Source organism: Pteropus vampyrus, unplaced genomic scaffold, assembly GCF_000151845.1.
Source record: "Pteropus vampyrus isolate Shadow unplaced genomic scaffold, Pvam_2.0 Scaffold7, whole genome shotgun sequence".
Taxonomy (NCBI): domain Eukaryota; kingdom Metazoa; phylum Chordata; class Mammalia; order Chiroptera; family Pteropodidae; genus Pteropus; species Pteropus vampyrus.
In genome coordinates, this window is record NW_011888788.1 from 13,914,371 (window position 1) to 13,940,098 (window position 25,728).

A 25,728-nucleotide genomic window follows, 5' to 3' on the forward strand; every position below is an offset into this window, starting at 1 on the left:
TGAGGCGAGTGGATGTCATTTTGGATCAGGGCGAACCACTGAAGCATGCTAATTATGCCTAGGAAACAGTACGACAGGCGCCGGGGTTTTCTAAAGTAGAAACGTTTAGTCAATTGGAAATACGTGTGTTCTGAGGAACTGGTTTTGTAGAGCGAGGCTGAACTGTCTTGCCCCCTTCCAAGATGGCGGCGCGGCTTATCTGAGTCTCTTGCTTCCGCTCGTAGGCTGGGAGGCGCTCTTTGATTGGTCCGCGGGCGGCGCCGTGACGAAAAGGGGCGCTGACCAATCGGCTGAAAGCTGAGCTGGACTTGACGGAGAGAGCCGGAGCTGGTTTCTCGTATCTGGAGGTGCGGAGGGCTGCGGCAAGGTGAGCCGCTCGGGTCAGGTGAGTGGGGAGCACAGGAGACGGAGGTGCGAGGGCATGGACTTGCCTCTCTGTGGGGGACTAATGGTTTGCTCCTGGGATGAGGCCTTTTCCCGACGGGCAGAGGAACCGAGGGAATCGGTGACCCAGGGGTCTTCTGGGAGACGCGTTCCCCGCCAGGCTTCTGGCCTCTGAATCACGCGGTGCGGAAGGACCCTACCCCGCTTTTACAATTGAGGAACTCGAGATTCAGGTGAAATGACTTCTGTTTCCTGATTGAGCTGGAATTAGAACCCAGGTCTTCAAGGATTAAGCCTTTGCGTACTGAAAAAGTTATGTCTTGGGGTACGAGTGGTTCCGTGTTTTGTTTTGTTTTTGTTTTTGTTTTTGGCAGATACTCCTGTAGGATCTTACCAGTCCTTTCATTCATTCATTCATTCATTCATTCATTCAGCAATTAACATTTTCAGATACCCTTCCCCTTCAAGAATCAGGTGTAAGCCATAGAAAAATGCACATTCGCTCATACACAGAATTTTACGTAAGTTTCAAGAGGATTTCTTGACTCTTTGAAGTCCCCTGTGAGTTATGTTCCTGGGTTAAGAATCCATGCTCTAGAAAGGGAGAGGGGAAGGAACAGTGGGAAACTGGGAGACCAGGTTTGAATATGTAGGTGCTTGAGAACATTGTGTAGAGCCAGTACCTTTTAATGAACTATTTTGATAAGAGAAACAGTCATTTAATGAAGACTGCTGAGGTACTTAGTTAGAACTGTAATATTAGGACTTGCTTTCATTTCCACTTGAGTTCTCTGTCTGCCACCCAGCAAGTTGGAAAAGTGCCTTATGTGTACACAGTGTCTCAGTTTCCTGCTTTTGCCAGAAATAACAAATATGTCTTAGAGTTTCAGATGGAGCAAACATTTGGAATTTTAGTAGCCTAGGTTGTGTGTAGTAATTAATTTATCTGCTTTACCAGCCATATAATACTATTATCTTAGTCCAAATTATTTATGGTATGGCACTTCTCATAATAATTCAGAGACAATTATTATTCAGCATTGCATGAAATATGTGCTAGAGGCCAATAATATTGTAGATTCTTTAATTTTTCTTTTCTTCCCATTTTCCTGAGGGACTTATTCCCTCAAACACTAATAGTTGAGGTGTGTGTTAGCCTAGACTTTAGGATAAAAAAAGGATGTATGAATCAATTAGTGGTGTTTGAAAAGCTTAGGTTATTAACTGGAATCTTTTCACTGCATGTTCATAAGCAGTCATGGCAAGGAGAGAGGTCTTGGTGAGGGACTCACTAAGCATTATAGCAAACTTTCCCTTTGAAATTTTGGTGATTCTGAAGTAGAAATTTGCCCAGAATTGGTGGCCGTTTCCATTAATTCCTACATCAGTTTTCAATTATTTTCTCCACAGTTAATGAAGGGAGGAGGGAAAAGGGCACAAAATCAAGATCACTTGGTCTTGATTAAAGTGTTTACTTTAGTAGAGCAAGGAAGGGGATCAGGAAGGAAGATAGCTGGATGCTGGAACAAGGTTTGAGACTTACCCTTGGGCAAGGTGCTAAAACTAGCTTGGCTAAGATGATGAGATAATATGAGGAGGTTTAAATTAGTATTCGACTAAATGCAACTTAGAGGTGATTGAATTATTGTAAACCTCCTGCCCCTTTTATTTATTTTAAGTGCTATAGAGGAAGATTGAGAAAGGAACAGTAGTCAAAGATAACTGTGAAGTTAATCAGCTTTGGGGAGCTCAAAAGAACGGGTGATGTTGTCATCCTATAGTGACAGATTTTTCCAGACTCAGTGTTTAAGAAACATTGCATTAGTGGACCATCTTTTTATTTTTGAAGTTTAGTTGAGAATTTCACGTACAACTAAAACTTTATCTCCAGTTTCTTTTTAGACTATGGCAACATATCTGGAGTTCATTCAGCAAAATGAAGAACGAGATGGTGTGCGTTTTAGTTGGAATGTGTGGCCTTCTAGCCGTCTCGAAGCTACAAGAATGGTTGTTCCTCTGGCTTGTCTCCTTACACCTTTGAAAGAACGTCCAGATCTGCCTCCTGTACAGTATGAACCTGTGCTTTGCAGTAGGCCAACTTGCAGAGCCATTCTCAATCCACTTTGGTATGAATTCTTTTAAAAACTAGTAAAAATGAGGAATACAATAAGTTATGACATTTCTGAGATACTCATAAGCGATTGTATTTGGACAAGTCGTCAAATTTGAGATTAGTAGATGATGAGATTCTTAGTTGATGAATGCTTTTAGAAATCTCCCTGACTTAATACTCCAGAAAAAATTGGAATTTATGAGAATGAAATGGGAGTAGAGGGAAATCATTTGAAATTCCATTTTTTTTTTTTAATTTTTGCTGATTTTCAGTTTGTATTTGGGTCACCTATAGATTTTATTGCGGCCTTTTAAAGCATTTTCCAAACAAATATGGTGATGCTGTAATAGAAGAAATTTTAACTCTTAATGATTTTATTGTTAAATGTAATTTTTTTGCTCCTAAAATAGTGACCTCTATTTTTCTTAAATGTGAGCATTATTTGAAAGAATTTTTAAATAGGTGAGGAAATGTCATAAATACTCTTTGAAATATAATACTTTTATGTGAGGGAACATTTTGTACTTCTTCCCCTTGCTTTTATTTAATGTGCCTGTATATTAGATGCCACATCTCTTCTTTTAAAATGATGGCCACTGATTATTACTTTCCTAAATGTAGAAGGCGGGTAGGGGAAGCAACTAAAATATCTTGAACCATTTCTAGGAAGTGTATCAATCCAGAAACATGCCTTTCTTCAAGTGAGCTAAGTGTGGTTAATGTCTGGGAAATACTTCCATACATGAAATGTACTTTTTAGCATTGAAATTTAGCAGTTTCACATATCTGAACAATAAAGATGTAATAAAAATTACAAAGACTGTGTTATAGTAACATGGCAAAAGGAAATAACCTGTAGTTTATATAGAGCATGAAGTTTTAAATATTACCCAGGAAATTAGAAAAGAGAAAAATATATGTACTAATTTCTCATTACTGCTATTTGAAGGAAACTTTCTTATACTTAACAGCCAGGACTCTTAACTGAAGTGAAAGTTTTGCATACCTTCATCCATTCATGCACCCACACAGAAACATATGTCTATGGGATTTACTAAACTTGAAGTTTACATTTGAATGCTTTCTACCTTAAAAATGAAAATGTTCAAACAGAGACTCATGGACATGGACAATGGACCTAGTGCTTACCAGAGGGGAGGGGAAAAGATGGAGGTAGGGGGAAAAAATTTAAATCATTTCTTCAATTTACTTAATTAATTTGAACAAATAACAGCTATTATGAGTAAAAAAAGATGAAAACGTTACCTAGTTGTAATTATTTTTCTCACAGTCAGGTCGATTACCGGGCAAAACTTTGGGCCTGTAATTTCTGTTTCCAAAGAAATCAGGTACGTGAATTATTTTTAAAAGTATTTTTAATGTTTCATTTTAGTTGTACTACTCTGAAAAAAATTAGATGAGGTTGAATTTATGTCTGCCTTGGCAGGCAGCAATTTCTGCTGGACTCAAGATGACAGCTCTTGTTAAGCATAATATTGAATGTTGAACATTTGTGATTTTTCTGTTGAACAGCAACTCAGTTTCACTATTTGGGTCCTTGTCATTCGCTATGGTGGAGACATAGAATTCCCTTTTCTTGTGAGTTCACTGTAGGCAGTGAATCTGTTACCATAAGAAAACAGACATGTTGTTTACATTTCATTTGACTTCAATTAGACTATCTAATTGGATGTGTACGTCACTGAATTTTCATTTTCTGATCTTTTTAACTTTTAGGGTCCAAGTATCAGTGTTGAACTTCTTTTAGTTTAAAATTTTTTAAACTTCTAAACTGGAAGGAGCTCTCAAATGACAAGAGACTTCTTTGAATTGTGCCTATGATGGAAATGTTCTAAAACTGGATTGTGGAGGTCATTGCACAACTCTGTACATTTAATAAAAGTCATTGAATTATACATTTAAAATGAGTAGGTTTTGTGGTATATATTATGGTATATAAATTGTACCTCAATAAAACTGTTAGAAAATGATTAATTGCGCCCAACATAATGTACAGTGCTCCAATAGATCTTAAGATGTTAATAACATGCATTTATTCATGTATTTGATCATAATTAAAATTAGTAGTCTCACTCTCAGATGTAGTACACAATAAGTCCAGTGTTGAAAGGAATAATTTACAGTTAATGACTATAGGCTTGGAAACTATAAGCAGCGACCATTCATGATTTATCACCGTAAAGATTCAGAAGTATATACAAACGTTAAAAACATTTCTACCTTCTAGTACGTTCAGAATTGATGTCTTCGTTTAACATAATTTATTGTGAGAATTTTAGATTCTGCAGTGTCAGCAGTAAAAAGGCGACCCACAGAATGGGTGAAAATATTTGCAATTCATATATCTAATAAGGGATTAATATCCAAAATATGGAGAGCACTCATACAATTCAACAACAAAAAACAACCCAATTCAAAAATGGGCTTGAATAGATATTTCCAAAGATGATATACAGATGGCCAATAAGCACATGAGAAAATATTCAACATCACAAATTATTAGTGATATTTACCAAATGATATCCAGCATTTTCACTTCTGGATATATATCCAAAAGAATTGAAAGCAAGGTCTTGAAGAGATACTTATAAACCCATTTTCATAGAGGCATTATTCAGAATAGCTAAAACAGAAGCAAACCAGGTGTCCATTGATGGATGAATAAATAAGCAAAATGTGATACATACATACAATGGAATATTCAGCCTTAAAATGGAAGGAAATTGACATGTTACAACATGGATGAACCTTGAGGACATTATGCTAAATGAAATAAGTTACAAAAAGACACATACTGTATTATTTCACTTTTATGAAGTACTTTGAGCAGTCAGAATCATAGAGTCAGAAAGTAGAACTGTGGTTGCCAGGGGCTGGGCAGAGGGGATAATAGGAGTTAAAGTGTTTCAGTTGTGCAAGATGAAGAGAGTTCTGGAGATGAACGGTGGAGACAGTTGCACGACATTATGAATGTATTTAAGACCACTGAACTGTACACCGAAAAAAGATTAAGATGGTGAAGTTTATAGATATTTTGTCACAATAAGAAATTTTTGGGAAAAAACCCAGCACATAAGCTTGAATTTAAAATGTTTGCTGGGAGTTTTAAAAACAAAAGAAAAAGCCCATGACATGTTAAGCACAAAAAGTAAGTCATAAAATTATGTATACAGGACAACCTCAGCTATGCTTTAGAAATAGTCTGAAAGACAATATACTAAGATGTTGACAGTAACTGCCTCTAGGTGATAGGATTGTGAGGGGTTTATTTCTTTGTTTTCTTATATTTTTCTGTACTTGTCAATTTTTCTACAATGAACATGTAGAAAACAGCCAAAATAATAAACCCAAATAAAAGCTTTAGTCTTCAGCATAGACTATTGTAAGATAGCTAAAATTTTTTGACATTGATTTGCAGGACAGTGCTTAAGAAATGATTTTTAATGTTGCATTTTTAAAATCATTTACAAGTTACACTATAACCTAAAACTGCATTAAAAAAGTTATAATGTGGTATAAATATAAGGCAGATTTATAGATTTAAAATTTTGATTTTTGTATTTTAGTAACGTGTATATAGCATGTTCTCAGAATTAATAAATCATTAACTATTTTATAAATGGGAAATAAAAGGCATAATGTAAATATCTTTCAGCCCTAATAAAACATCACATTGTTTTCAGTTTCCTCCAGCTTATACAGGCATTTCTGAGGTTAACCAGCCTGCTGAATTGATGCCCCAATTTTCTACAATTGAGTATGTGATACAGGTAACTTGTTTGTCATGCATTTAATGAGCACAATATTGAGTTTCTCTTGAAATGCTGTTCTTCCATGTGTCTTACCTGTCTGGGGGATTCAAAGGTGTGAGGGCAGCAAGATCCTTAAACATTAGGTTATGGTGTGCATTATTTGTAGGTCTTGAGGGAAGTGTATAAAAAAAGGTAGCACTGATTAAATTCAAACTCTGTCCTCCACAGCCTTCTCCATTTCAATTTTTACTCAAATGTTACTTTGAGTAAAAGTAACTAGAACTTGCCCCTCACCTCTGCTCCTGGCATTTGCAATCCCCCTTACCTTCTCCATTCGAGAAAATTAGCTCCTTGAGGCAGGCAGGGATCTTTGTTCTTTTGGTTCACTGATGTGTCTCAGGACCTGGAACAGTATCTGGCATGTAGAAGGCTTTAAAAAATGTGGAATAAATTGTGGGATAGAAATAGTTTTTACTTTTAGTTTGTTTTAATAGAACTTGTCATTTAACGAGGTAAGTAGAGGTTTGTTTAGATGTCTTTATTCCCTGACACTAAATATAGATGAAGACCTGTTATTCACATACCTGATTTGCCTTCAATAAGCTGGATATGTCTATTTGTATATTGATTATTGTGCTGTTTTTCTTTGCATAAAGCGAGGTCCACAGTCCCCTCTTATCTTCCTCTATGTGGTCGACACATGCCTAGAAGAAGATGACCTTCAAGCACTCAAAGAATCCCTACAAATGTCCCTGAGTCTCCTTCCTCCAGATGCTCTAGTGGGTTTGATCACTTTTGGGAGGATGGTGCAGGTTCACGAACTCAGCTGCGAAGGAATCTCTAAAAGTTATGTCTTCCGAGGGACCAAGGATTTAACTGCAAAGCAAATACAGGTTTGTGCCTTGCTTATATACAAGCAAGAGCAAAGGCATTTCTTAAAAATTAATTAGTCCTTCACTTTCAGTGTTATGGGAAATGAATCTTTTTGGGGTTTTTTAGGATATGCTGGGCCTGACCAAGCCTGCCATGTCCATGCAGCAAGCAAGACCTACTCAACCACAAGAACACCCCTTTGTTTCCAGCAGGTAAGCTACCAACACAGTGTGTTATACATACAGTAGTGGGCAAGGTAATCCACTGGAGTTGGGTGGGGAAAATGTTAGCACTTTTATAGAAAAAAAATAAATGATTAAGCCTAACCAGTATTTAATGTTTATTAATGTATGTAACACCTGAGTGTATGTGTGTGCGTGTGAATTATATATGCATTCATATACACATACATGTGTGGCGTGTTTGTTCAGCATGCTTTTCCTGTTAGTGTTGTATCATCACAAAAGTTTTGAGACCATTGTACTTAATCATTCTTCTCCTCTTAGACACATGGCTGTTGCCCTTTTTGATTCTTAAGTAAAACTGAGAAAATGTAAAAGGCTTCTGTTGGGTGTTCTCAAACCTAAGACCAGGCATATTGAGTGTCTGAGACTGCCCCGGGCAGGGGTAATAGTCAGCAAACATTATAAAATGCATTGCCTGACCTGCTGGGGACAGCCTGGTTCTCTGGTAAGAAACCAGTGTGTTTCTCTGTTACTCCCAAGGCTTAAGAGAAACGCAAACTGTGAATCTTTAGATTAATGAAGATTGTCCACGTAAATGAACCTTATGATTTGCTCCTATTTAAATTGATTTTATTCCATGCTACATATGTAAATTGCTATATATTAGGTTTTAAAATATATTCTTGAATAAAATTGATTGAGTTGTTTTGTTTTTGTAGTTAGAGATAACTTGGAAGGAAAGAATTGCAGGTTTTTTCTACTCTGAATAATTATTTTGAGGAGCAGTAACTATGTGTTACCTAGGGCTGAAGACCAGAGTACTTTATTGAACTAAGATTGATATGTCTGTTCAAAATCATGCAGGTTTCTTCAGCCTGTTCACAAGATTGACATGAACCTCACTGACCTTCTTGGGGAGCTGCAGAGGGACCCGTGGCCCGTAACTCAGGGGAAGAGACCTTTGCGATCCACTGGTGTTGCTTTGTCGATTGCTGTTGGCTTGTTGGAGGTAACTCACAATTTACTGAGACCCCCTCAAACCGTGCAGGCTTGCTCTCAGAAGTTGTGTCTGTTGGTCTTGTTTGAAAATCAGTTGCGACCTAAGTCAACTGACTGTCATAAAGTGCTTTAGTCATTATCATCCACCTTGAAGGAGCCACTCAGTGTTTTGAAAAACCAAGTTTTGATGAGAAACACAAAGCAATTAGGGTAATGGGAAATGCTCGCAGTAAATTAATTAAAGTGTACAAAACCTTCATGTTGGAAGAGATAAGGCTGCTTCTCTGCATTCTTATCTGCATTATATTCTGCAATATCATCAGTATTCAGTACAGCTGATGAGAACTCATCTTTGTAGTAGTTTTTAGAGAAACAAACATAAGGGTGGAGTTGTATGCTTCTAATAGGCTGCCATTTGCTGTTTTAGGGCACTTTTCCAAACACAGGAGCCAGGATTATGTTGTTTACTGGGGGTCCCCCCACGCAAGGGCCTGGCATGGTGGTTGGAGATGAATTAAAAGTTCCTATTCGTTCTTGGCATGATATTGAGAAAGATAATGCACGTTTCATGAAAAAGGCAACCAAGGTAAGTGCTCCTGGATACAGACTGTAGTTGTGGTAATCCAGTACTGGGTTTAGGTTGCTCTGGAGTGACAGCTACTTTGCTGAGGCCATGCTTTGTGATCAGCAAGTTGTTCTTGTTGAGATGACTTTATAGACCTTGGCTGCTGTTAAATTACTGCCTCAATCCTGGGACCTTAGAGTGGGTGGCCTTAAAACTCCCGAAAGTGTTTAGAAATTGAAAACTATATTTTAATTTTATTTGTTTTTTTTTTTTTTTAAATCTGTCATATTCTTATATTCGATTACATCTCTTTGGTATAGTAAGGCATACCTAGAGAATAGTGTTATTGTTTTATGAAAATAATTTTCTTCTCTTTACAGCACTATGAAATGCTTGCTAATCGAACTGCTACAAATGGTCACTGCATTGATATTTATGCTTGTGCCCTTGATCAAACTGGACTTTTGGAGATGAAGTGCTGTGCAAATCTTACTGGGTATGTTAATAGTGAACACCTGGGAAATGTGAGAGTTTATTTAAGGGAAAAGAAATAAACGATGGAACTATAGGAATGGGAAAGGCTGTGGTTTCAGAAGCTTGGTAGGTGTTTGGGCCTCTTGGAGGAAGAAACATTGATGAGCAGGAGATCTGAAGGGTTCACTATAAACAAGTCATATTAATTTCATTTCTTTCTTAGAGTTGTTACAGATACCAGAGCAAGAAAGCAAGCAGTCATAGAGGATGTGGCCTTCAGCAAGGCACTTCTTTTTGAGAAGGTGGGAAAATTGGGTCTTAATGCCAGAGCAATAGAAGAACCTTCACCTGGCTTAGTGACCTTTCCTAATGACTAACGCCAGGTACACACTAAGTCTGAGTGTGCTGACTTAGAGTCTGAGTTAATACTGTGTGCACAGATCACAGTGTAGAGCCATGGATCTCAAAGTGCAATGGTGTTCAGCCTTGGGGATTGCTGAGAACTGATTAGAAATGTACATGATCAGGCCTCACCCCAGACTTTTTAATAATGAACTCTGAAGGTGCAACCCGGTAGTTGGTTTTAGCCAGCTCTCCAGGGAATTCTGGTGCACATGAAAGTCTGAGAACCACTGATGTGCAGCACTTATCTGAAGCCAGCTACACATCATAATCACCTGGGGAACTGGAAAAACTCTCGCTTTGGGTCTTGTTCCCAGAGGTTCTGACTTAATTGGCATGAGGTGTGGCCTGGGCATTAATAGTTTTTAAAGTTCCCCAGGTGATTCCAATGCAGAGCTGAGTTTGAGAACTACTAGTGTGGACTCGTGATGCTCAGTGTGGCTGAGCGCAGACATCAACCCACCTAGAGGTCATTAGAAACAACATCTTGAGCCTTACCTCAGACCTACCATATTAAAATCTGCCTTTGAATAAGATCCCAGGTGATTTATATGCACAGAACAGCTTGAGAAGCACTTTTGTAGAGCTGTAGGTGGGCCTGAGAGTCTGCATTTCTAACAAGCTCCCAGGTGATGTTGCTGGTCCTCGGAAGCTCAATTAGGTGATAGAGTCTCAAATGATGCTAGCTGTATCAGCCACAATTTAATCAGATGAACTCCTACCAGTACCCTCCAGGAGTTCTTGAGTAGAAGCATCCACACAAAAGCTTTAGTATATATGTGAACATCCCTGAGTTTGTATGCCAGAGTTTATATGTATGCATGTTTCATCTGTGGAGAGGGACCGTCATTTCTCTTCAGATTCCCAGTGAGGTCTTTGACTCTTAAATGACTTAGTATTCAGGTCACATCACCTTTTGCACAAATTAGTATCAGGGAAATGTGTTAACAGTGACATTTAAAGAAAGATTTAGAGATTTTAGTGATAGCTCACCTAAAGCAAGCCAACAGTTTGGGATGACATCCAGCAAAGGCAGGGCGATCCTAGATTGTGTAATAGGAATTGATTATCTTCAAAGAAGGTCATACATAGTCTTGATTTCCTTGGTACTAGTCGTGCCTTATTGCTATTATATCATTTTCCTTTCTGAGCGTTTCAGTTCAAAAGGGATGTATAGATGAATGTTCAAAGGGATGGAAAGAACCTGAAACTGTCATTTGGAGAGTGATTGAAGGAGCTAGAAAAGATGCTGCATTTGGGACATGAGAATTATATGCAACAATCACAGGCCTGTTCTGTAGAGAAGTAATCAGATCTGTTCTGCTTGCGACCAAAGGATAGAACTAGAACCAGTGGTGGAAGCTGCTGGGGACAGAATTTTACTCATTATTCATAAGAAAGGAAGACCTTTCTTAGCAGTCAGCACTGTCCAAGCATGGACTGGACTGGCTCTGGAGGGTATAAGTTCCCAGTCCTGGAGGAATCTAATCTAGATGATAATATGATAACCTGGCAGATATTTTTGTAGAGCGAGGGCGTGAGTCATGATTAAATTTGTGTGTGACAGATAACCCAAAACAGATTTTCCTCTCTCTCATTAGAGGTAGGCAGTCAAGGCAGGTACATTGATTTCATCATTATCAGGGTCCGAGGCTCCCATGCTGCTCCCCCACCTTAATGTACCAGCTGTTGTTCAAGATGGTTGCTGGGCTCTAGTCAAGGGACAACAGCAAGAAGGAGGAGGTGTTAAAAAAGTACATGCCCTTCCTATAAGAACATCCCCTCCTTCCCAATCACAAAGGCCACTTCCAGCAAGCAGAACTGAGTCACATGGCCACATGCAAGGCAGGCTGAGAAATAGTCTTTATTCCAGGAAACCATGGGTCCCATAACTAAGGAAGGTGGAGAGGATGGATATGTGGGGCCAAAGAGCAATCACTGTCAATGGAGGAGTTAGACACTGTGAGATAGCTGCACCAGGTAATCTTGTGGTCTTCCCAATTCTGAGATCCTGCTTAATGAAAAACAGCTTGATGCATAACATGCATCAAGCTGTGCTCATCTGCCCAAATACATAAAATGCTAAAATTTTAAACAGTGTTTACCTCTAACTTCAAAAAGAGGTGAATGTAGATATTTGTAAATTAGAAAAAATAATTCATGTAAAGTCAGGGATTTAATATTTTGAGGCAATGAATTAACCTGAAGAGGATTTCCCACAGGCCTGGGTATTTTCTCATATGAGAAGAGTTGGAGATATTTTCTCAGTGATGACCTATTAAACCTGCACCTGTGGGTTTTTGAGGGGTTTTTTTTGTTTTGTTTACTTTTTATTTTGAAATAATTGCAGTTTCACAAATTGCAAAAATGGTACAAAGAGGTCTGTTCATAGTTTTCATCTAGCTACTCCCAGTAGTAGTATCTTACATAAGTATAGTACAGTGTCAAAACTAGGAAATTAAGATTGGCACAATAGAGACCTTACTTGAATTTCACCAGTTTTTACATGCACTCATTTTTTTGTATGTGTGTATGATTAGTTCTGTGACTGTCATCTTTATAAGTTTGTATAACCACCACAGTGATCAAAATACAGAACTCTTCTAAAGCATTCTGTTTTTAATGTTTTCAAAATAGTGTCTGTCTTAAGTACAAATTGAACTTGTTTTTCATTTAAGTAGCACTTTTATGGACTTTTTTTTTCTTTTTCTCCTTAAAATTATTGTTTGTAAATACTGAAGGAGCACCTGAATGGCTTTCATTCATCCTCAGTGTTCACTCTTTTTTCTTTCCTAGAGGCTACATGGTGATGGGAGATTCTTTCAACACTTCTCTCTTCAAGCAGACATTCCAAAGAATTTTTAGTAAAGATTTTAATGGAGATTTCCGAATGGCGTTTGGTGCTACTTTGGAAGTAAAGGTACTGTAGATTGTTTAAACTTTAATGGAAGAATAGTGTTCTTATTTCATAGACTTGTGGAAGCCTCAGCCTTTTAGACACAGGCATCTAAAGGTAAAAGGTTCCCAACAAAGTATATTCATTCTACCCCTTCTTGAGGATGGCTTGTATATTTATTAATGTTCTAAGTAAAGAGTTGTCTGGCTCCTCTGCAGGCTCTGTTCTGTCCTGCTGTAGGACAGCAGGCCTTAGAAGGGCAGGTGGGCTAAGAACAGAGGCAACCATGCAGTATGGAGTGTCTCCTCAGCCATCAGTATGGGCTGCTGCATGCACAGAACCTTGGCTTATGTTAGTGCCTGTCTGAAGACTAGCCGGAGTGCTCTCAAATAGTGCAGATTGTGAATTTGGTTTTTGTTTTTCTGTATAGGGCCTGATAACCCTACATATTTGATTCTTAGTTATGAGAAAACATTAAAAGGGGCTGTTAGAACATAAGATTGGAATTATTACTTCGAGAATTGAGGATGATCATTAGATCATCTAGGTTAAACTTCAAACAATGTTCTCGGATGTTTAAGTTTTTTTTTAAAGATGAAAAGGAATGGACTTTGCTAAAATGAATTCCAATTTAAAGTCTTAAGTGTGTTTATTTGCTTTGTCATTATGTTGGAGTTCATGAATTAAGTATTTTTAAAGCAACACAAACAGTATATTCACTAATTAGAAATTGTAAATAATTATGACTACGTACATGGGCTTGGAAAAAAATGTAATATTTGTTGGTTGAGTTATCTTCTGTGTGTACAATAAATTTTAAAGTTGGTACAAAGATAATGCAGTGTCTAAAGGAGGATTTTGCTAAAGTTTTAATCAGATTACAGTGGCCCTGGAAAAGGGTTTTAAGAACATTTGTATATCATAATCCATGTGCGATATTCTCAGTGGAATGATAATGCTGCCATATTTTTCTTCTAAGCTTTAGTTCTGGCTTTTGTGAGAGGAGGGTGGTTCTCAGTGATTTTTAACTTTACCTCTTCTATAATTTTGTTTCAGACTTCTCGAGAACTGAAGATTGCAGGAACCATTGGTCCTTGTGTATCTCTGAATGTGAAAGGACCATGTGTGTCAGAAAATGTAAGGAAAACTTCTTCCTTCACCTTCACCTCTTTTACTCTGGGATTAGCCCGTTAGAAATATCGGAGAGTGATGACCATGCATTGTGTTACCTGTTGGAGGTGTCTGGTGAGGGGAGAATGGCTAAAGATGACCACAGCCCTGAGAGGTAGTGTCATTTACATCTGTCCATATGTCTTAAGGGTCAGAGAAGAGGAAACTGAGATTCAGAGAGGTTATCTAGCTCAAACTTAGAGCTGACATGGAGGAGCTAGAGTCCAGGTCCCCGCAACCCCACTACCCATGCTTAGGTCTCTGTGCCAGCTAGACACAAAGCATTTTATTCACCACAAAGCAAGCATTCAGCAAAATCCCTCTGTGCTTGTTGTCCTTAGAGATGATACCTTTGTCTCATTTCTCACAACCGTTTTGAATGGGTTGGGCAGTAGATAACACTGTCATATATGTAGACATTTTTGTTCCTTCAGTAACAGATTTCGGGTATATATGAACAGAGTTACCACTAGATGGTGAGGTGGCTTTGCTACTGACCTGCTTCCTCTAATTATACTTTTGCTGCCAAAAGACAAACCATTTGGTTCGATGAGGCCTGTCCAGGGTGGTTCTGGGCTGGGGTTATTACAGCCGTGTCTTTCCCTCATTTTCCTCTCAACAAGGAGGTGAACTGTAGAACCAGTTGTAGAATCAGTACGCAGGTCTACCACTGCTAGCCGTGTAGCCTAGACAAAGCTCTTAATCAGTCTGGGAGTCTGTGTCTCTTTGGGAAATGGAGATAGTAATAATACTGAACTCTATACTCGGGTTAAATGAGTCAGTTCAACTAAAGCACTTAGAATAGTGCCTGGCACAATGAACACCCACACTAGATTTTTTTCTTTGTCTTCATTAGCAATGAACATTCACTTAGCGACGACTTAGATAAAACTTTTGTTGAACTTGACAGATGCAAGGCGATTTGAGATAATATTCCAGTAGTCCCTTGGATGAGTCAGTTTGTTGCCCCAAAGCCCATCTGATGAGTCATTCATTACTCTAGAGCACTGAGGGACTTATACCCCTATTTCCTGGCAGGGCTTTTGGAGGGCTGCCGTATTCAAAATATTTTTTGTAGTCTTGAAATCTGCCTGATGAACACTTCTTGAAGTAGTTTAAGAAAATAAATTTATGAATTAATACAAACTGATTGACTGTTTTAGGATCCAGTAGGCATTAGCCATGAAATTTTTAGATGGGGGATGGAGGGTGCAAAGAAGAGGAAAATAGTTTTCAAACATGCAGAGAAGTTTACAGAAGAATGTAATGAATTCCTGTATACCCACTATTTAGAGTCAGTGATTAACATTTTGTCATAATTGCTCTGTCATCATTTTTTGTCACATTTGCTTTATCTGATTATCATCTACTTGCCGTATTTGCTTTATCATTTATTTTTGCAGAACCTTTGAAAACAAGTTGCATATTGCATGACAGTGTTTCTGTGCTTCAGTATGCATCTTCTAAAAATGAGGATATTCTCTACCACATTATTACCAAACCTAAGGAAACAAGTTTCTAATATGTCCATATTTTCCCTAATATCTCCCTCAAATGCCCTTTGTAGTTTTTTTACCCTCTAACCAGCTTTGTATTTGGTATTATCCTTAGTCTTTTCAAACCTAGAATGGTCTTTCTAGTGTTTAATTTCTTTTTCTTCTGCTTGATTTTGGTTTGTTTTGTTTAATAACATTGATTTGTTGAAGAGACAGTGCCAGGTGTTTTCTATAATAGAATATCCCATGTTCTCGATGTGCCTGTTTCTTCTCAGTTGTGTTTTTAACATGTTTCTGTCCTCCCTGTATTTCCTGTAAAGTAGAAGTTAGGTTTGAAAGTGTGCTTAGATTCAGGCTAAACCTTTTTGTCCAGCATACTTGCTGAGTAATCTGTGTACTTCGTACTGTGCTTTATCAGGGGACACTTTGGTGTGGTCATCCTTTGGTCTGGTCATCCTGTGTTAGTGGATATGAGTTCGATCATGTGGCGAAGATGACTGCCCCACATCTTTTCATTATAAGGGCACATTTCCCCTTTGCAATTTGCAAGAAATTGGTTGAATAGGATTGTAGCACAACGTGAATACCTAATGGTTTTTGTGTCCATTGATTATTATTGCTTGAATCAGTGTATTACGTTGGAGATTATAAAATACTGATTGCCTAATTCTTTGTAGTTCCTCTGATACAGGCAGGGTAAATGCTTATATAAGGAATTTGTGTATTAGTGAGGAAATGTACTTTTGGAGCTCTGGAGGGTTTGGGACCAGCCATGCTGGGCCTTGGAGCTGTAGGGGAGAAAAAATTTTTTTGTGTACCTGTATCATAAATTCATTGGTTAGAGCTCTGCAAATTAGACTGACAGGATAGATTAAGAAGAGAAAAACATAAGTTTAATAATGTTTGCACCATACATATACACATCACACATACATACTCAGTGATGAGTAACTCAAAGGGCAGGTTAGAACTTGGGGTTATATAGCATCTTAACAAAAGAACAATAAATTTGTAGAATAATGACAAGACAGAGAAAAGGGACTTTGAGCTTCTAGGGTGTCAGATTATAGAAAAGTAGATGTATGGGGGAAACTGATGGAAGGTAAGGTTGTTTCAGCAAGGTCTGTTCTGTGGATTCCTTTGATGCCGTTTCTGGGCTGAAAAGCATTTCATGTTTTTGCTAATGAAGAATTATTCTGCACTTTCTGGTAGAGAGGGGAGAGCAGAGAGTTTCTCTTGTGTAACCATTTTTTTTTTAATTGCCTTTAGCTTAAAATAATACTTATATGAGAATGGCATATAAAAGGCATGCAAGCTCCTTTTACTTCTTTGCCATTTTTCCTGGGTATAGCTCTTTCTAGCAGATGTTACCTGCTTCTTTTAGAAAAGGCCACCAAAAGGGAAAATGAATACCAATGAATCCATCTATCTCATGATCTTGTTTTGGAAATACTAAAGAAACAGAGTGCATCTTCTCCAATCTCCATCTTAGAGCCGTTATGTAACTTCCCTTAAAAATTTTCCCTTTCCCCTCTATCACCTCCTTGATACTACTGGTTCTGTGGCCAGGTACGTGGGCTTTTGGCATGGCTTTATGAGAGACCAGTCTGGCATCAGCTGTCCTCAGCTGACAGTGTATGGTTTAGGGTGGAATTAAAATAGTATAGAAGAAATACCATGACTTTCTTAATGCATAATTACATTACTTTCAAAGCATGGTATTCTGCATTTTGATTAGATGTGTTAAAATGTGTAACTCGCTATTTTTAGAATGATGGAATGTATGTTTCAAAGTCTAGTTGTTTTTTTAATTCCTCTTCTTACCCCTAGGAACTTGGTATTGGTGGCACTAGTCAGTGGAAAATCTGTGGCCTGGATCCCACATCTACACTTGGCATCTACTTTGAAGTAGTCAATCAAGTGAGTTGAATTTCTTCACGAGTATTTATGTCTCAGTGTTGTTGTGTTTTCTGATTTATTATAGACTGATGGCCTCTCGTTTCTGTCTCTGCACACTGATGCTTTTTTGGGCCTGTGCTTAACCTGATACGTGTCTAGTGTGGTTTCTTTAATTCCAAGGTTTTGTCAGTCAGATAGCAAATTATTTTCCTCACTTTATTGTTGAACTGATAAGATCATTGGAAAAGTAATGGCTTTTACCAGCCATTATAATGTTGATGAATTTTTGAGCATGTCAGGTCTTTTCGCAATATTTTATTTAATTTAAAAAAAAATCAAACATACAGGAAAAAGAATTATATAGCGAGCACCCATATACTCACCACTTAGTGTCTGTAATGAACATTTTACTGTATTCACTTTGTCACATACTTATTCATTCATCAATCCATCTTATTTTTGGATTTCAAAGCAAATTGTAGTTAGTCTGTTTCATCCCCAAACACTTTAATATGGCATGTCATTGAGTTCAGTATTTATTTGAATGTGTTTTTATTTGTTTTGAGGTAAAAATTACATATAGTGAAATGCCCAGATCTTAAGTGTACTATCCAAAATTCAAAAGAACCTTACCGTCTCCTCCATGTCAGTTGTTTTAGGAGGAGCACAGTGGGCTCTGTGACTGTTTGAGTCATGCCTGTAACAGTAACAAGGTCTATGGTCTCTTGCCCTGCAGCACAACGCCCCGATTCCCCAAGGAGGCAGAGGCGCCATTCAGTTTGTCACGCAGTATCAACACTCCAGCACCCAGAGACGCATCCGTGTGTCTACCATTGCCCGAAAGTAAGCAGCTCTGGTTTGCTTTCTGTTGAGCCACTGACTGATGTTTTTCCTATGAAGAAATAATTTAACATCTATTAGTTTATCTTTGTAATTCCATTGAATGGTTCTCACCAGTCCACACTGGTTCAATTGATTGGAGGAGGAAGAGGAGGAAGGGGCATTGTTGGCTAACCCATTTAGACCTAGGGCCATGTGCCTAGAAGAATCATCTTTCAGTAAGGGGAAGCTCATTCAAAATTATTTTTCATTATTTAATAGATATACTTCCTCTTTGTAAAAGAGTCAAGCAGCACATAAGTATATAAAGAATAAGACTCCCCTACCCTCCCCAGGGGTAAAGTGCTGTTACTGTACTGGCATTTAACTTTGTAATCCCATTTCTGTACATTTATAAATTTTCCTCGATGTGTCAAGGACATCTCCTGTGCTAATACATAATATATATGTCTCATTCATTTTAATGCCTGTATGATGTTACACGGTGTTGGATGAGATGTCTTAGTCCTCTAGTAAAGTTTATTTCAAGTCCTATCTTCAATCCCACAATGCTGCGGTCATATTTTTAGGTCTTTGTGTCCATGAGTATTTCCAGTCATTTCATAGAAGTGGAATTTTGGATACTGCAAAACTATTCTCCTAAGAAACTAATTTGTATTCTTCCCAGGAGGGTAAGAGGAATGCCCTGTCTCCTCTCTAATAATGGATATTATCAATCTTTAACATACAAACATGGAACAATATTTCACTTTTGTATGTATTTCCCCATTTATCAGTGGATTGAGCATTTTTCATGCTTATTGGCCATATGTATTTCTTCTGTGATAGCCCTTGCCCATTTTGTAAAACCTGTTTCTATTTCTGGTTTATCAATTTGCAGGAACTTTGTGTATTTTGGATATGATGATTGTTGCTTATAACTGTTCCTGGTCTATCTGTTGTCTTTTAATTATGTTCATTATGTCATTACTCACGTGGAAAAGTTTTGTATATGTGCTAATTCTTCTCCATGATACTGGAGAAGTCATTTTATGAATTTGAAAACATTTGTATTTGTGTAAGATTGACCTAGGGAAAAGAACACTGGCTGGAGACTTAAGTACCTTTTGGGTATCTACTTTTTGATGTCTTATGGAATGTTGAGAAGTTCTCTGTAATTTTTTTCTTCTGCTTCCAGCCATCACAGATCACATAAGGGTAAATGAAAATGTTTGTAAAACTCCTATGATTTCTTACTGACAGTGCAGTTTGAATCTGTGTTATCTTATATGAAGAGAACTTAACATTATCTTAATGGAGAGCTGACTTTCTGGTCTCCTAAATGTAAGCGTGGTACTAACTCTTGGATTGTCAGTTGGGCAGATGCACAGAGTCAGCTCAAGCACATAGAAGCAGCGTTTGACCAGGAGGCCGCAGCAGTCTTGATGGCACGGCTAGGAGTGTTCCGAGCTGAGTCGGAGGAGGGGCCCGATGTCCTACGGTGGCTGGACCGACAGCTCATCCGACTGGTAAGTTGAGAACAGTGGCACTAGGTTCCATCTTGGTCTCTGCTCTACTTTTGAGCAAAGAAAACTCACTTAAACCCATTATTTTATACAATCAGTGAGTAAGAATTTATTAGTTGCTTACCTTGTGCCAAACACTAGATATTCTGTGATAAGAAATATTAAATAGGCATTTTTCCTTGACCTTAGTTTACAGTTGGGAAGAAACAATGCACACAGAACATTTAGAGAATGATGCAAAGCTGTGTATGTTAATTGTTGTTTTAGAATCACTGCGAATGCTGTGCCTTATGTTTTCCCTCCAGATCTTAGAGATTTTTATTTTGCAAATAGGAGTCCATGGCCCAGGGAGTGTAGGGAGATATACCTAATGTGCCATTTTGATTATAATCAGAAGAGAGAAACTAGATAGTAATTTAAACAGAGAAAGTTTTATATAAAATATTACTATCACAACAGGGGATTAGAATAAGGAGGGATTGCCTGGTAAGAAGTAAAGGGAACTCTAAAAAAATATAGGAATAAAGATAAGGGGGCAGTCACTGCTCTAGTAGTCATTCTAGAGATAGAGCACCAAAGGAAGAACCCCCTTTTCCCAGAGCTGGTCTAGACCTAGGTGGAAGGTCACAACATGGCTCACTGAGTTTCATAGCAGAGAAGTTGCCATAGCGTTGTACCAGAGGAGCTTAACTAGAAATTCATCCTCCAGAACTGGATGAAAATTCACCCTCTGGGGTGCCAAGGAAAACTGTTCACAGGCAAGTGTCATATCAGAGGCACACAGGGTGTGGGGTAGCTGCTGGCCGCCATGTGCTCCAGGAGCCAGGCACTGGGGAAGCCACAAAGGCTGCTGCACACTGGAAGCTAGAAGCAAACACTTGCATCCAGCAGCTTTTCCTGACAAAATTCAACATTATACCAGATGGCAAAGGAAAAATATTGAAAGAGCCCAGATCAATTTCACAACAGGCAAAAGGGTGAATTTGGCAATAAATTGACAATTGACATACCTCATAATTTTACTTTCTTGGACATTCACAGCAGGTATTTGTGATCAAAAGCACTGAAAGCCTAGTAAAGAAACCTATCTAAATTTGTTTGGCACTATATTTGCCCTTGCCGTTTCATGGAACCATTTTTTTCAGGGAATATCAATATTTCAAACACAATCTGAAAATTGAGCCAAGGGTCCAAGTGGTTGGCAAAGGCTTCATGTGGAAAGTGAGCCTCGAATCAAATCTTTTTATAAAAGTAGGATAGTGGAGCGGAAAAGGCAAGGCTTGCCAAGGGGAGGGCCCAAGGCTGTGGGAGGTAGCCAGGCACTTTGGCTTATGCCAAGGACATTGGCAAGACCAGTGTCACAGAGGCCAGGTTGTACACTGGGGAGAGAGGCCGTGGAAGTGCAGTTTGATTATAGAATGTCTTAATTTTAAAATTAAGTTATTGCTTTAACGTTAGGATTTAGGCAGGATTACTAAACGGGTATGACAGCAGCATAATGTTGTTTACATTTACCATTGCCATGTAAGGCAAATTGGAGAATGAAAAAACTATTGTTGGGGAGACCAGTACAGGGGTTTGCCTGTTCAGGGGAGCTGAAACCAGGTTGATGGCAGTATATTTAAAGAGGGAGAGCGTTTGAAATTAGGGTGAATGCTAAAAGAAGAATTGATAAAAATTGGTGAAACTATATGTGAAATCAAAAACCAGTAAGTTGATGTTGACTCAGGTTTTAAGTGTGTGTAACTACAAGAATGATAGCAAGGTAGAAGATGGAAAACGAGAACAGCTTTAGGATGGAGGAAGATGAACTTTTTTAATGTAATAGTTTATTTTTTGATTGGCTGAGTGTGAATTTACCAAAGTATGCCCAAAGTAAAGCTCTCCTGTAGTAGGTAGTCAGCAGTGGACATATATAGGGGAGAGATTTGGATGACAGTGGTCTGGCTCTAGTGTTCTTTTGTAGCTGAAGCAATGGAGATGGGACCAGGGGGCCAAGAACTAATCTCTGAGGAGCCCACAGTTAGGAGGTGCAGGAAAATGAGGGGCTATTGAAGAAGGCAGAGAAGGATTGGATAGATGACAGAAAATAGAAAAAGACTATTTTAACTGCTGAAGGAGAAAGTTTGCAGAAGTTTGGGAGATCACTTGGCTCATAGTAACAGGGAGGAAAATGAGAACTGTGCAAGAACATTAGATTTGGTTGGAAGAGGGTGATTGTCAGAGATGGGCTTTCTTTAAAGATGCTGGGCAGTCTGATTCTCTAGTGGCCAGAGGAAATGTTTGAAATGAAGAGGAAATAAAGGCAGGAAGAAAAATCATTGTTCAGAAATTTGCCTTAGAAATGAAAAAGAAAATTGAGTTGTAGAGTGATAGAAAATAAAGGCTTATCTGTAATTGGTAGTACTTCACAATATTAAATGTTTTTCTTATGGAAGAGGCACCTGAGAACTCATCTGGCCCCTCACTAGTCAGAGTAGTCCTTGGCCAGCATGGCCTGGGAGCTGGAAACAGGATTCCAGGCCCTCCTAAGTCTGCCAAATCAGAATCTGTATTTTAACAACACTCCGGGTGATGTGTCTGTTCATCCATGCCTTAAAAGTGCTGGTATGGGACTCACAGTCAGTGGCAGGATTGAGATTGGAACATAGCTATCCTACTCCAAGAATTTTTCCAGGTACACTAACTTAGAGTTTTTTCCCCCCTTTTTGTTATTTTTTTTCAACAGTGTCAGAAGTTTGGGCAATATAACAAAGAAGACCCCACTTCTTTTAGGTTATCAGATTCCTTCTCTCTATATCCTCAGGTAAGTAATATATTTTTCTAAAAAACTATAGAAGAATAAATTATGATAGAAATAAAACTTGCTGTTCTTGGGACAAATTGAAGACTTGGTATATTTTGAGACTCAGGCTATAGGTAATGAAGGTTATTAACTTCAAGATGAATACTACAAGACAGTGCAGTGCTTGAGCCCTACAGAAGACAGATAACATGCAGAGAGGAGAAAATAAGTGTATAAAAGGCAAAACAGGGTCATTGCTATAAGGCCACAATAGAATCTGTAATTTGTAGAAGTTCTGGGTCACCTCAGCAGCAAACAAAAAAAAATGAAGCACACATGAGAGATGAATATAATAAAGGAGACCATGTTAATATGACAGATATCTAATGATATGTCCATGGTTATTATGCTGTATTTTAACTAGGAATCAATAGGATAATCAATAGTAAATAACTGCTCTATGCAGGAACTATACATTTGAGAGCCATTGGACAAGAGAAAGGAGAGGTAAGTGGAGAGCATGAAGCTGCTTTCAGGGATCTGGGTATTTAACTTTGTGAACTTGCATCATCTGTAAATGAGGAAACTAGAGCTTGACTTATTGAGAGGCTGTGAGGAGTACATGAGCTGAGGCCAGTCAAGTGTTTAGCACTTAGTAAATGTGAGCCAGCTCCACAGCTGGGGCCTGGGACTTTTCAGGTTGGGCCATTCACCGGTGTGGCTTTTTCAGAACTGGAAGCAAACTCAACTTTATTTTTTCTTCCCTCAGGTGAGCCTTTATGAGGAATAAATAGAAGCAAACTTTCATTTTTAAATAAATTCATGAGGACTTACATATCCAAATGTGTGTTATCCTTTCAAATATTTGCTTTGGAAAGTGGACAACAGTTTCAGTCCTGAACTTGTATAGCTTGGATTCAGGGTTAAAAGTGTTCTCAGAGATCACGACCTCACTTGACCCCTAGCTCAGGATAAGGCTCTGTGGTCTCTGATATACACCCTTCACAGGCCTGTACCTGGGCAGTTGAGCCTGTGCAGCATTGTGGGATGAGCCAAAGTCAGGGCCAACTTCCAGCACTGGCTCTTTTGCTTCTGAATTTGGATCATGTCCTAGACCCCTGTGGATATTGGTTTCCTCTTTAGAAGGAAGGTGTCGGTCTGGAGAAGTGGTTTGCAATCTTTTGCCCGGGACTTTTCCAACAGACTAGCCTGTATCTGAGCTCTCTAACTTCTCATTTGCTGTTAATGTGCTTGGAGTCTCCTCTCCCTGGCCCTCTGGCCTCATAGATGTCTTTCAGACTTAAGTGGCTTTGGGAAGTCTCCTGTTCCCATCCACTCTCACCCCACTGTAAGCAGTACTTTCCTGTACTGGAGTTCATACTATGCTCCCCCAAGAATGACTTTTCTCCATTGAACCCTGACCCCTTTGAGAGCGGACATTCCATCTCTGCAGCCTGGCTCAGTGACTCCAGAAATAAACACTTCTTTGCCTTTCCCATTTCATGTGGAAGCTTTGACATACCCAGAGGTTCCCCTTACTCTTTTAAAATAATTTTTAAGAATTCTAATTGTAAAAAACATAAAATTTACAATCTTAATCATTTTTAAGTTTACTGTTCAGTACTGAGGTATGTTCACATTACTGTGCAATAGCTCTCCAGAACTTTGTTATCTTGCAAAGCTAAAATGCTATACCCATTAAACAACTTTACATTTCCCATTTTCCCAGCCTCTGGTATCACCATTTTACTCTCTGTTTTATGAACAGGTTGTTTTTATTATAGTCTGTATTCTCCTGTTTCAGTGACCTAAGGCGAGTCTACTTGCTAGGTATATAAGAAGGTTACAGCAATATGCATTTATCTCTTTTTCATTGTGAATGCAGTTCATGTTCCATCTTAGAAGATCTCCATTTCTTCAAGTGTTTAACAACAGTCCTGATGAGTCGTCGTATTACAGACACCATTTTGCCCGACAGGATCTGACCCAGTCCCTCATCATGATCCAGCCCATTCTCTACTCCTATTCGTTCCATGGACCACCAGAGGTAAGGCTTCATGTGAATGCTTTTTTCAGAATTGGAATCATCTACTACATACTGTTTTTTTTCTAACAAATTTATTCTTAAAGCAAAACTGTAAAAAAAAAAATGTTGAGTCTTTATAGTAATTTAACATTATTCCTGAGTCTTAAAAATATGCATAAGAAAAAGTCATGGGCATGTAAAGCTACAATCTGTGAAAGGGACTTAAAAAACACTTAAAAATACATAGTACTTTTTTCAGTTTGTTCAAATACTTTGACCCAGTAGTAATTCCATGTCTTGTATCTGAAGAAAATACTCCTATATACAGAAAAAGATTTGTTCAAAGAAATAGTGAAAGAACTATTAGAATAGAAAATCAGAAAACAATCCAAATGTTCAACAGTAGGAAGACCTAAGAAATATTCACAAAGTTTATTTAACATAGTAAAATAGATAAATCTTTATGTTCAAATATTATATGAAAAAAATCAAAATAGAAACTTTTCTAGATTACGTTTTCTAAAAAGCCTGCAAGAATCAAAAGCTATATGGAAATAAACCAAACTGTATTCATTGTACTTGGGTTCAGTTTTTTTTTAATGAGTATGTTACTTTTATTATTAAAATAAAAATCATTAAAAAATGTATTTTGTAGTAAACTTTCAAAACTTGTATTAAAAGATGTACTTTTTCATATAGGCAACCCTGTTACCTGTCATCTACAGCTGTAGTAGATTTAAGAGAATGTGTCTCACTGATACATAAAATACATTTCTAGCATAAAACTGAGAATGTTTGGAACAACTTTTGGTTCCTAGAGCAAATGATGTCAATCTTCCTTCCCAAATGATGAGAGATTATTTGGAGCCTCTTTCTTCTGTAAAGTTGAAACTTAAAACTGAGTCAGGAAGCAGAATATAGAAATGTGACCTGAAGGAGAAGGAGAGCCATTGCACCCGGTGCCATTTGTAAGAGTCCCTTATAGCTGTTCTGGCCATGTGGGAACAGAGGAAAGACCAATGCCATTTCTCTCCCTTTTTTTTCAGCCAGTACTATTGGACAGCAGCAGTATTCTAGCTGATAGAATTTTGCTGATGGATACTTTCTTCCAAATTGTCATTTATCTTGGTGAGGTAAGATGATATTTCTTTTCTTACTATTGTTTTTACTTTCTCCTTAATTTAGGCTTTATGCATTTGAAACAAGAATCTGGGCTTGGAAAACCCACAGTTTATTATAATGAGTATAGTGGCTTTTATTCTAGTGAATGAAGTCTTTTTTCAGGTCCCTGAGATATTTATTAATAATATTAATAGCATTTGTTGTAAGTAAATCTCAGGTAG

General features: G+C 38.1%; 1 protein-coding gene across 5 annotated transcripts in view; it reads left to right on the forward strand.

The window, feature by feature from the left end:
* The first annotated feature begins 224 nt into the window (after window positions 1-224).
* Window positions 225-25,728, forward strand: part of SEC23B (Sec23 homolog B, coat complex II component) — a 34,381-nt gene continuing 8,877 nt past the window's right edge. Inside the window, exons 1-17 of one of the 5 annotated variants that reach the window (XM_023537592.1) lie at window positions 225-385; window positions 2,276-2,510; window positions 3,789-3,846; window positions 6,202-6,288; window positions 6,927-7,163; window positions 7,270-7,355; window positions 8,193-8,337; window positions 8,755-8,913; window positions 9,273-9,388; window positions 12,565-12,688; window positions 13,721-13,801; window positions 17,161-17,250; window positions 17,966-18,072; window positions 19,424-19,577; window positions 22,303-22,380; window positions 24,245-24,406; window positions 25,432-25,518. In XM_023537592.1, coding sequence (XP_023393360.1) covers window positions 2,290-2,510; window positions 3,789-3,846; window positions 6,202-6,288; window positions 6,927-7,163; window positions 7,270-7,355; window positions 8,193-8,337; window positions 8,755-8,913; window positions 9,273-9,388; window positions 12,565-12,688; window positions 13,721-13,801; window positions 17,161-17,250; window positions 17,966-18,072; window positions 19,424-19,577; window positions 22,303-22,380; window positions 24,245-24,406; window positions 25,432-25,518 — 1,992 coding nt within the window. In that variant the 5' untranslated portion in view covers window positions 225-385; window positions 2,276-2,289. The other 4 variants (XM_023537587.1, XM_023537597.1, XM_023537596.1 and 1 more) reach the window with 4 other exon arrangements.